The 12904-nt window shown below is 36.2% G+C and overlaps 1 protein-coding gene across 11 annotated transcripts in view; it reads left to right on the top strand.

The window, feature by feature from the left end:
* The window catches only part of SUGCT (succinyl-CoA:glutarate-CoA transferase), a 328623-nt gene that overhangs the window by 44561 nt on the left and 271158 nt on the right, over positions 1–12904 (top strand). For all 11 annotated transcript variants that reach the window (XM_090142216.1, XM_090142215.1, XM_090142217.1 and 8 more), the window contains exon 8: positions 2581–2724. In XM_090142216.1, coding sequence (XP_089998342.1) covers positions 2581–2724 — 144 coding nt within the window. The remainder of the gene's footprint in view (positions 1–2580; positions 2725–12904) is intronic.

Genomic DNA, 12904 nt, shown 5'->3' with positions numbered 1-12904 from the left:
ACATCATGGGCCATCATAAGAAGATAGGAGGCAGTACTTTCATAGCAGCTCTTGTGTTCACAGCACCATACGAAGCATTTTAATAATAGAATAGTAAAATTGTGTTCTGTACTTGACATTTCTAAAATTGATAGAATTCATAGCAGTACGAACTGCATTTTAGAGAAATTCAATATTGTAAATTTTACTCTATTTCAACCATCTGGCTACTGATTTAATTTCTAAGGCAGCTTTCTGTTGCTGTTGACTGACCTTTATTGAATGCTGGGCAGCCGTGCCTCTGTACAATAACTCTTAGTATTATACTATGAAAACTCTGTATTACTAGCACAGGAATTTGAGTAAAGCTTAACTTCATTAATTTGATCACGTACACAACATTTCCTGCAAATACTTTGTGTAACACTTACTTTGAGGCAGTAGATCGCAGTGGAAATGTTTATTTTTTTCCAAGTTAAATTTTGGATAGTGAAATAATTAAAAATGTGATATGAAAGTGGAAAGTGCCAGAAGTACACAGTAATATCACATCTAACACATGGAATAGAACTGTTGCAAGGAGTGCAAGATTTGTGCATTTTTCATCTGATTTTGTGAGAAACAAGAAAAGATTCCTACATGAGGAAATTTGGAGACTCTTGCCTTTTTTCCATTTTTCCTAAGAAGTATCTGTTACTGAAATGACTTAATGCTGGCTGTTTTGAAAGGCTTTCAAGCAAAGTTGAATCTTGAAATCAAACTGTAGCCTTTGCAACATTGAAGAGTTAAAGGCACAAACAGCTGTACTTGTGCTTTTGTTGACTAAACCAAACCCATCTACTGTGGAATGCTATCTTTAAATCATGCTTTTATGTGCAGATAAGGAAATCTGCGTGGAGTTCCAACTCATACATATGAACTTGATTACCTCTGTATTACAAATGTTGTGACACCTGTGGAATTTGAAATTCTAGTGTGTATGAAAACTTCAAACCCATTTTATATAAATCTGTACCACAAATTCATTTTGAAATGGAAGCTGCTGCTTCGGGCCAGATTCAGTTAATTATTTCTTTTTTAACTATATATTAAAATATGCAAAAAGGACTGACTTTATACCGATGACAATTTTATTGTCCTGGAAGACATAACTTATAATTTATTATAAATAAATTATTATCCCAGAACATAATTTATGTGCTGGAAGACAAAACTTTATTGGTTAAACATCACATTCAAGTTTCTTGTTTGATGAACAGAAAGCTTTTACTTTAACATATTCAGTGTTGTATGAATATTCCTTTGAAAATTTCATGAAACTCATTAGGGCATTAAATTTGAACTTAAATAAAAACAACTTGGATACAAGTTTCCTTTACATCTCCACGTGGATCATTAGATAGCTTTATGGTGCTGCAGCATATTCAGTAAGCACGTTTTCTTGTTGAAGCAGCATTTTGTATTTTATTGAACAGTAGACAGCAAAACATTAGAATCTTCTGTACCAGAGGGGCCATTCTTCAGCTTAAAAACAAATGACTATAAAAGAGTACATGTAGTATACAGTTCAGAGCTGTTGAAAAAAAATATAGCCCTTGCTGGTTAATATGAGCTGCAGCAAGTTATTTCCATTCTGTAAGGACTACTGGACTTTTATTCATACTTTTACTGTGCATGTCATTTCAAAACAACTTCCATTTATAGCGGATCACTTTTTGTAACACTGATGTAAAACTGGGAAGAGAAGTTATGTCAAAGGGCAAAAAAAAAAAAAAAGAAAAAAAAGAAAAAAAAAGAAAAAGAAAATCAGGAAAGCAATCTTCCAGAATACATTGAGGCTATCATGAATAAAAGTGTAAACTAGTGGCAAGTTTGCAATAGCAAAGCACTGGAGTGAACTTCTGTATGTTAAGCACTTTATGTGAAGCTTCACTGTTCACATAAAGCAGCTTCGTATCTCTTGTTCCACAGGACAGATGTGAAAATGAAATGAAAATGAATCTATTTCACAATAGTTAGAGAATGCATCCTGTCACAGAAAGGCACAGGTGGACATTAGAAGTTGATTTAGGGGAGGAGGAGGATGAATTGCTGAATTATCTTAGTAGGCACGCTAAGGAAGAATGGAGATTGTGCAGGCTGCTGCTAAAGCCAGTGTTAAAAATAACATAGCAATATAGGAGTTTGACTTCTTAAGTATAGGAGTGTTCTGTAAGAGGAAATTGTGAAAATTTGTGCTTTACAGCTTTGGCTTCTGTTTTGTTGTCTCTGTCCTTTGAACATTTGTGTGTTGAAGTATCGCATTAGAGCAAGAAGTAGCGTAAAAAGTAATTGACAGTTTACAGGCTTTGCAGCATCTTGATGCAATGAATTGTGTGCAAATACTGCAAAAATACCTCTTTTCAGGGGTAGCCGTTATGTTTTGGTTCACTCAAAGATGCTTTTATCTATTGTTGCTTGTGATGAGGAAACATGTAAACGCTTTTTATGGAACATACTAAAACAAAGTAATGCTTTGCTTATTCCCTCTTCTTCCTTTTCCTTTATTTTCTATTTGTTTGCTGTTTATTTCATTTGGAGCGTTGTCTTCCTTTTCTTTAGGGTGGTGAACCAGTTAGAGTAGGAGTAGCCATGACAGATCTTGCTACTGGCTTGTATGCATGCGGAGCAATTATGGCTGGCTTGCTTCAGAAGCATAAGACGGGGAAAGGAATGCACATTGACTGTAATCTCTTGTCATCTCAGGTAGGAATTTAAAAAACAAACTAACTATTTCTAGTTGTTAAGATGCTTGAGCCTAAATCCAGTATTTTGATATAAATAAATGCAAGTTAATAAGTATAATTTATGATAACAATACTAATGAAAATGATTGTGTCAGTGATAACTTCCTCGTTATGCCACTCTGGCGGTGACCAATTTATATGACATGGTTATAGTTATTACAGCAGTGTGTTTGTTTTCCAATTTTTAGAGAAGGCCTCCGTGTTCTTTTAAAACGGTTTAACAAGGCTTTGATCCTGCAGAGATAGCAAGCAGTTGTAGTAGGTGGTTGAAGAAAGACAAGTGTAAATGGTTGGACTGGATGATCTTATAGGTCTTTTCCAACCTTAGTGATTCTGTGATTCTGTGACTCTCTGAAATGGTGAAACCACCATTAGAAGGGAGGACTTGGCACTGGGCAGTGTAACTAGCAGAGTGATTGAATGACTTACAATTGACCGAAGTTGTCAAGGAATCAAGGATCACTGAAGTATAAAAGTAATCTAATCTGAGAAGGCTGCCTACTGACTCTGGAAATTAGGGAATAAAATAAGTGTGAATATGCAGCATTTTCTCTAGACTTGCTGTAGAGAAATCTCATCAAAATTGGAAAGACAGAGACATGATGACAGCTGTATCATATACAATTAATAACGAGAACTTTAAATTGCATTTGAACAGCTGTTATGTCATGATTCTTTCTTCTGCTGTTTGGCTTTTTAATGGACTCTTCTGGATTATTATTTGGCATTTTATCAAATGCTGAAAGTAGAAAGAATTGAGGCTGTGTTGGTGCAACTCCTAATTCATCCTGCTTTGTCAGCACAGTTGCCCTTGGAATTTTTTTTTTGTTTAAGGCAGCTTTGGCTGTGGAGAAAAAAAAAAAAAAAAAAAGTGCTCTATCTTTGTGATATTTCACGTTATCCTATATGCTACTCATTGGCATAAATGAAAGGGAATGAAATCTCAGATAAATATCATTGAACAAACTGTGCATGATATGTGATTTTTGACCTCTATATGCTTAGCTGAAGCAGTACAAAATGGTGAAGGGATGGTGTTTATATATATATATATATACTTTTTATATATTATTTTATTCTGTGCTTGTTATTAAATTGTATTCATACAAAAGTTATTAAAGAGTAATTCCATACGTAGCATTCTAATTGCCAAATAAATGTTTCTTTTTTTCCTCAAAGTTGGGTGCACTAAACTGAAATGCGTTGATATTTCGTAATAGACTACATTTATAAATTGTTAATCAGAAAATATGTATTTTCTTTTAGATAACCTTACAACCCTGGCCCAAAATTTACTCTAGGATGTTTGCCTAAGAGAATGTTCTCTTTAAGGAGAACATTTATTTAATTGGAGAAAATTATTTTTGGATGAGATTTTGGGGTAGGAAACAAACCAATGTGATCAATCCCATTGAAAACATGTTAAAATAGATGAAGAAAAATGTAGCTGACAGCCAAGTCTCTCTGGGAACATCTGGTCTTCTAGTTATCCTGGTTTGTTTTCTTCTTTTTCTTCTTCCTTAAAAAAAAAAACAACAAAGCAAATACTATTGTTTACTTGTAAATCTTGAAAGGTCAATGTCATCAAAGATGAGAAAAGAACCAGTGGAAGAAAATCTAAGTAATTAGTGTATGAAAAATTGCTCTCGATGCTTCTGTTGGTAATGTTTTAGGAGGAAAGTTTGACAATTACTGTGGTACAATCAGGTTGTATTTGGGGATTATGGTTTTACATACCAAGCTGAGGTATCTAAGGCAAGGTCTTCCTTGTGTTTTGAATCTTTAAAAAGAGTGAGTCTTTGGAATCTCACGGATACCATCAAAACAAGGAACCTGAAACTGTGGATTTTTAGTTTGTTCTTGTTGCTGTTGATTGTGTGATCTCACTGCCAAAGAAATGCTGCTTCTCCTTCAGTGTGAGTTTCACTGGAGTCATTTTTAGTGAGAAAAAAAGAAATCTTTTTTTCTGTGTGTGTTGAGTGAAAGTGTTGCTGTGATGTCCTCCTGTTCAGGTAGGAGAGCAGGGATGTATATGAAACTTATTGCTTCTGTCAGTGTTTCATGCACTGAGCTAACATGCTTATCCTTTTGTCCATCCTTTCACCTGAACTGGGAATTCTGACACAAGACTGTATATGAGTGTATATGAATAAAGTATCCTATAAACAATACCTGTCAATAAATAACATCTATCTCTCTATAATAAGTGTATAATATATTCCTTGAGCATTATTAAGGGCTTTTAGAAGTTGCTGCCTTCCACTACTTAAAGTGAGCCTACAGAAAAGCAGGACACTATTAGGGAGGGTAGTGATAGGACAGGAGGTAATGGCTTTAAACTAAAAGAGGGTGTTTTTAGGTTTGGTATGAGGAAGAAATTATTCACTGGTGGTGAGGCATTGGAACAGGCTGCCCAGAGATGGATGCCCCATCTCTGGAAGTATTGAATATCAGGCTGGATGGTGCCCTGGGCAGCCTGATCTAGCTGAGGGTGAAGGAAGGGGGGAAAAAAAGAAAAAGAAAGAAAATGAAAAAAACAACACCCAGGAATTAAAGTTCTTAAATAGAAATCCCTGAACAAGAATTGGATCATTTTATAGGAAAAGCCCTATGTATGTGCATGACCATTTGTGTCTGCGCTATCACTTTTCTACGTGCTTTATACAAAAGCAAGTGGCTCTTTTTTTTTGTAGGGTGTTGCTTTTGATGTTAATTTCTGCACAGATATGCTAATGACAAAGGGCTCTGAAGTGAATTCAGCTATCAGTTACGCTTTTTAAAGAATTTTCCCTGAGTGGCAAGTTTGTTCATTATTTGTCTGGTTTGTAAAGAAAAAGTATCCGATAAATGAAGTCCTGGTCTCTTAAAAATGTTATTGTTAGAATATCTTAAAAAGACATTTATTTCAAATGTTACATATCAAACAGTTTTGTCCAGTTGCTCTATGCCAGTTTGTGACTATGAAAGAAAATTTCTTTCTGTACAACAAAACAGAATTGTAGAATTTTACTGAGGAGATGCAGTGACCGCTGGGATGTGGTTTTGCAGTGAGCACTAACTTTCTGTATCTATCATCTATAAACTTTTAACCCGTGTCATACAATTCCTTTGAAACTTTTGACTTTCAGATGATTTACAGTTGTCAGCTCCAGACCTTTCAGCGTCAGCATCTAAATAGTGTCCTTTAGATGATGCTAGTAAATAAGAAGGAAGTGGGTTTTGGGTTTGGTTCCAATTATGCAATTGCGCCTTTTCTTCTGTTGTGGCTTGAAAAAAAAAAAATAAAAAAAAAATCTCTTGGAAGTTTTAATATCCTTCCTGTATTTAATTGCAACCAGGCTGCAACAAATACTGTAATAAGTTGGTTTCTCTTGGACTGAAAATATGCAAGAAGTATTTTACATTTAACATTTCTGCAGTTTTGGAGCGCATTGTTTTTGCAGATTCCACAAACAGAATAATGCAATTAATATTGTTTGTGTTATATAATTGTTCATCAGGCATTTCTGTGCTTCTGATTATTATGTTTTAATTTGAATTTTTTTAAAGGAAACTTCGTCTTCAAATTTTAAGGTGACCCAAGAAAATTGGCATGAGTTATTTTCTACATCGTATCTCTGGCTTTAGTTTATTCAGGAAACACTGAGGTTTAGAATCTAAGAGTTTTTGGGCTTCTGGATCACTTTTTCCCAAAATGCATCTGTTTAAAGCATATCTATTTCATGTGCTTACAGTGGTCTCCATTAAAAGTTTTCGTGACGTGTCTTTTACAAACTGCTGGTTATATTTGAAACTGACACTGCTTACATGCTGCCTGGAGGTCACATATGGCATCATACAGCAGTGAGCTGTATGAGAAATAGCAGTTGTGGAACTCCAACGCTGTTCAGGTATCTTGGCAGTAACGCATTGCTTTTCTACCTGGTAAGTGATGAGTTTTCTGAATACATAACTGTATAGGAGCTGCTGAGTCATGACCTGAACCACTGATTGAGCACCTGGAGATCCAGTCAGCCCTGGGAGCACAGATGGAGGTAATTCACCTGTGTGATTGTCTGGTCTGGCTCCACCTCTCTTGAACCTCATTTAAGGGCTGTCTGACAGCCAGGAAGGATCTCTTGCTGGAGTTCCCTCCTTTGTGGAGTTTTTCTTCAAGCCTAGGTTTTTGGAGATGGGTGAGCATTCTTCTTTTTGTATTGTCTTCTCATTGTGTTGGTGTTGCTGCTGTTGCAATAAAGTAAATTTGCTTTTCTATTGGTCATTTTTTCTGGTGATTTCAAGAGCCATCAATAGGACTCTTACATAGTTGTCTTGCTTTGACTGTGGTTTAAACAAAGTTATTTTTTACAGGCTTAGAGAGTGTCACCTTGTAAAACATAGGGTTCTGTCATGTAAGAAAGGTGGGTGTGCTTTGTGTGGAGGCATTCTTTTTCACTGTGCAGCTTTGATAGGGAAATGTAACCAAGTTTAAATTAACGTGTCCGTCTCTTTAGGTCATATATTATACATCAGGCACTTCTCTTGGGTATTATTCTCCAAAATTTCAATTGAGGATCTCAGCTTAATACAGAGCAGGCATTATCCCTCAGAGTTTTAAGTAGCCAGGATGTTGTTGAAGTAGTTCTGGAGACCATAGTAATATCACAGTAACTCTATTTCATATTGGCCCCTTTAGAATGTGTTGTGACTTCTAACGATTAATTATTTGTTGGAATGTTATACTCCAATTGGTTTTCAGATTTGATGGCTTTCTTTGCTCTGCAAGCAGAATTCTAAGCTAGATTGCAAGGAAGATTTCTTTCATTTGCTACTTGACAGTGAAGTCTTTATATTCTTGCCTTTGCTGCAATTCATTCTTGTGCTAATGAAACAAAGTCTGAATGTCTTGCAGCTTCAATTTCCTGAGTTGTAAATTAGGACTAGGAGGTACATAGAGAAAACGTGCCCCTTTAGTACACAGAAAAGATAAAAACAGCAATCTGGAATGGGTAAGGGAGGGACTCTGAAGACAAAGGAAGATATTTCTTTTAATAGGGTTATCATTTAGATAACCTTTGAATATGGATATGACTTTGGAAATGGTATCAAGATGTTTATTGTACTTAATTGCCAACAGATCACGTTTCAGAATCATGCTAAGTATTAGGAGAAAAAGGATATCCTGGATGTTTTGAAGTATATGATTAAGATTTAAGCAAATGTAGCAGAATAAGCACAGATCCTGCCTGTGGTACTGCATGTGGCTCTGAGATCCCCAGCACAAGGATGGCATAGGGCTATTAATCACCTCCAGAGGAGGCCAGGAGGATTATCAGAAGGCTGTGAGGCAGAGGGAATTACAGCTGGTCAATGTAGAGAAGACAGGGATCTGGGGTGACCAGTAACAAAAGGAGCATCCTTGTTTTGCCTAGGATAGGGTTGTTCTTCTTCATAGCCTCTGGTATGATGCTGTATTTTAGTTTTAGGAGAAAAACAATGTTGGTAACACACTGTTTCTAGTTGTTGCTGAGCAGTGCTGTACATGGCCAAGGCTGTTCCAATTTTCTCAGCTTCTCCTACTGCCCTGCCAGTGAGAAATAGGAAGAGGTGGAGTGAGCAAACAACTGTAGTGCTGAGCCTCCTGCCAGGTTAAATCACAACAAGGGGCCTTACAGGTAAGATGAGGAGGGGCTTTTTACAAAGATGTGTAGTGATAGGGTTAGTGACTTTAAACTGAAGGAAGATAGGTTTAGGTCAGATGTTAGGAGGAAGTTCTTCATCGTGAGGGTGGTGAGATACTGGCACAGGCTAAAATAGCTTTTCTAGGCAATAAAAAAGCTATGGAAGTGCAGCCCTAGAAGTCTTCAAGGCTGGGTTGGGTGAAGCCCTGGGCAATTTGATCTACTAGGAGGTGTCCCTCCCATCAGGTTGGAGCTTGAGGGCCTTTAAGATCCTTTTCTTGTAAACCTTCCTATGATTCTATGACTGATATCCTTAAAACTCACCTCTGAACTCACTGAAGTTTTTAGAAGTTGCTCTCTACGTTGGCCTGATTTGGATAGGGCCTTTCAAGACTTTTTGCGAAGCAAGTTGAAGAACTGTAATTTGATAGAACAGGTTTCAATTTTATGTTATAGAAAACTGTAATTAAGTGAAATTAGTGATTTCAGTGTGCTGTTGAGCCTCTGGAGGTCTAATAAGCCTTCACAAGCCTGTCATTTTTGTGTACATTGATGGAATGGTAACTAAGGTTTGAGCAGTGCTTTGTGTGACCATCTCAGATAGCTTTGATTAGCTTTTCTTATTGAATAAAGCGAAATAAAGGGGAATGGTGGTACAATTTTGGACTAATTATTACTTTTTAATTTGATGAGATTTTGGCTGTCATGACCATATTTCTCCATGTTTCTATCATTCTGTAGCTTATTGTTTCTAGCCCGTAAGTAAACTGCAAACTATTCTGGTTTCAGCCAAAACACTGCTAATAGTTTGCTATTAACTTATATGCTATCTGTTGGTTGTTGCTAAATGATGGGAGCATGCCTGGGGCTGAGCTGGGCTGGGCCAGATGACAGGGAAGAACTGCATCATGATGGTGCAGGACAAGTGCCTGAATTAGTCTGAGGGTTATTCTGTGCTGCATGATGTGCATCTCTGCCTAAAAGGCAGACTTCAGCTATCTGTAAAAATGCCTTGCCTTGTTTGGAATGAATATTTGTAGTACTACATTTCTATGATGAAAATTATATGAAAATACTTTACTTTATTCAAGCATACTTAATTTTTTTGTACTAATTAATTAATTTTCTAATCCTAATGAGGACACATTTTCAGAGAGGGAATGTGCAAACTTGTCACTATTCAAAATGTCATAGCAGAAATGCCATACTTTGACTCCAGATGCATTGATAATGCTAACTCATCTCTGAAATCCAATAGAACTTTGGACAGTGTTTCTTTTTAACTTGTATGTGGCTTAACAACTGTATAAGTTAACACCGTTTGTGTTGCAGACAACATTACAGGCTTAAAAACAACGTTAACTTGTTAATTTTATTTCTGTAGCTTTGCAACATTTGTCTTGTGCATTAAAATGTGCTATTTCATTCAGTTCCACATGTTTGCTTCTTGTATCATCCTTGTAGTCCGTTAGCACATAAGCAATTAATGGGCAGTGTCCAAAAACCTTGTTAAAACTACAAAACTAAAATACTGGTATTGCTCTGCTGAAGAGATAGTATCATACATGACTTCTACTACTGATCTCCCTCTATTTGTGTGTGTGCAACAGTAGATTTGTTACTGCACCCTATGCAAAACCAGTAGAAGTAAAGGTTTCCCTAAAAATCCTCTTGTAGGATTTTACTGGAAAAGAGGTTCTGATAAAAAATAAGTAATACTTTGCTTTTTTGATGTCGTCTCGTCATACTAGATGATGAACATCCTAGAATCCTTAGAGTTGAAAAGGACCTTTGAAGATCATCTTGTCCAACTCCCCTGCAGTGAACAGGTGCATACACAGCTAAATCAGGTTGTTCAGGCCTTGATCCAGCCTCACCTTGAAGGTCTTCAGGGATGGTTGCCACATCTCTGGGCAACCTGTTCCAGTGCCTCACCACCCTCACTGTAAAAGGCTTTTTCCTTATTTCCAACCTAAATAATAAAGCTTCATTTAGAAGCTACATCAAGTAGACTGTTTGCTCTATGTGGGGAAGTTCTGACTGTATGGTTTCTCCTCAATCTGTTCCATCTCTTCTTGTACAACAAAATGGCTATTTCTTTATTGAAGGAGTAAAAGTTATGGATAGGCTTCTGAATCATTCTGCAAGGGGAAGTTGCATGACAAATGGTATGTTTCTTGAGCAAACCAGGATGAGTTATTTCGATCTCCACTCTCTTCATGTTCCATTATTAATAATTTGATATTTCCTAGTATTTTCTACTGTTGCTACAATACTAACTGATTTAGTATTTGAAAGAATATTCACTTTTAGGAAATATCAGTGTTTCTGCAAGTGCCTTAGATACTGTTATGTTCTGGGCTAGTTTAAGAAAGACTCTCAGTAAAATTCAGCTGTCTTGAAAAGCTTGATTTTTGTCACTGTTCCATATGTGTCCAGCCTTCTAGTTTTGTTTTTGTTGCCTACTTTTTTTTCAAGTTTTAATATAAGGTTTTTATTAAAAAGTTTTGTTGCTTACTTAAATATGTTAAAGTGTAGTCAGTGCGATATTTTTACTTACAGTAATTAAATATTTTATGTGGCCTAAGACAATTTTTCTTCACTTGGTGTGGCCCAGGCATGCCAGAAGGTTGAACAGCAATGGAGGCTGTTACAACCAGTAGAGGTTTGACTGTGGTAATAGCAGGGTAGAGTATTTGCACACTTCTCACCCAGCCAGGTACACATGGGTTATTTCTACATACCAAATAAGAAGTTTAAAAAGCTATCTGCAGCTACCATTATTTTTGTGGAGGGATGATAACCTGCAGAGTGGGTAATAATGGCTTCATCAGAAGTCATGCTTTTTATTTTTTTGTATGTGTTGATGCTGATGAGGCGAAGATGAGTGCTATAGATGTGCTAGCATAGCACTGCAGATGCTAATTAGATATATGCATACTTTCCCTTGTACATGGCACTGTTTCTAGTTGTAAGATCAAAAATGAGAAGTGCTTTAATACAACTCCTTTTGGGTGTTGGCAGCTTAGCATGGAAAACCATCTTTCTTACTGATTAAATGAAACAATAGAATCCTTAGCAAAGTGTACGTGGAGTCCAAATTGGAGCCTCTAGGTACTAACTACCCTGTTGCAATTAATAAGAAAATCACTGAAGTTATTTTGTTGCTTGTTCTCACAGGTAATTTGTATATAAGCAAAGTCTGTCTGGAATTTTTTTCACATTTTGCTCTCTTTTTCTCAACCATCATATTCAGCTACAGCTTTTAAGCTCAAATTATTTTCTTCTTTGCAAGTATGCTTGCAGTTCTTTGCACTGGTAGAAGCCACACTAAGAATTTGGTTTGTGCTGCTTCTAAACAGACAGTGAAATACAGCCAGCACCAATAGAATTAAGCCTTAAGTATTTTAAGTTATAATTCATGTTAAATCATAGGTTCTTAGTGGGAAGTGCTACAGTTAAGAAATAATATTACAAAATGTATTAGAATTTTTAAAAATTTGCAAAATATTGCAAAATAAACTTTTAGTGTGTTCCATTTTTTTGTGGTCTTAGCATCATGGTATAAAAACATGCATTTATTATATATTCTTCCTTTACGGAAGGTGGGAAAATGAGAAAATGATTTTAGAAGTGTCATTATTGTTAAGGTTGTCTGATATGTCTGTTATCAGAGTCTGGTTTCAGTTGCTAACAACTTTGCCAAAGTTTTAACTGTTTTGGCTGAATTTTATGTCCTGGAATTGCCAAAAATTGATTTGTTTTTTAAAGTTACTGTTAAAGTGATTCATCTGTTTCCAGTAACTAGTTATGGGAAAATACGTTGACGTTTTTTTTTCCCCTCCTGAGAAACTCAGTGTCTTTATTCTTTGGAGTGGAAACTTGAAATTCAGTGGATGAATCACCCTTGTTTTAAGGAACTGCCTTTTGAAAGGAACCCAAGGTGGCAGCATGTGCAATGTGCAGGACATGTGTTCATAAAGGCCAAAGGGACTCTCAAGGAGATTTGGTGAAGTATTTCGGCTGCATATTCCCTTAAAAGCTACCTGTGAATTTTTAATAAGTACCTACTATTTAAATAAGTCATATACTACTTCCCCTATCAAACAAGTGATTGGAAGTTGTTTAGTAATCTTTGATTTTTTTTGAGTTAATGATTCCTTAGAACTGTTACTATCCTATTATGAAGCTGAAATAGGAACTAATCATTAAGTGCTGGAAGGGACCTCTGAAGACCTCGTAGTCCAATTCCACTGCAGTGAACAGGAGCACCTAGATCAGGTTGCCTAGGGCCTTAACTAGCCTCACCTTAAAAGTTTCCAGGGTTTGGGGCATAAACCATAACACTAGGTAACCTGTGCCAGTGTCTCTTAAGTTCTTGCAGTACCTTACCATTGTAATGGTAACTTTCTTTTCCTGAAAAAGTAAATAGAATTGAAATGTGGCTTTAATTAAAAAAAAAAAATCTTTCTTTTGTAA

The sequence above is a fragment of the Phasianus colchicus genome, chromosome 6 (genome assembly GCF_987193195.1).
Source record: "Phasianus colchicus chromosome 6, bPhaCol1.hap1.1, whole genome shotgun sequence".
In the NCBI taxonomy this organism is placed as follows: domain Eukaryota; kingdom Metazoa; phylum Chordata; class Aves; order Galliformes; family Phasianidae; genus Phasianus; species Phasianus colchicus.
This window is presented reverse-complemented; position numbering and strand designations above follow the sequence as displayed.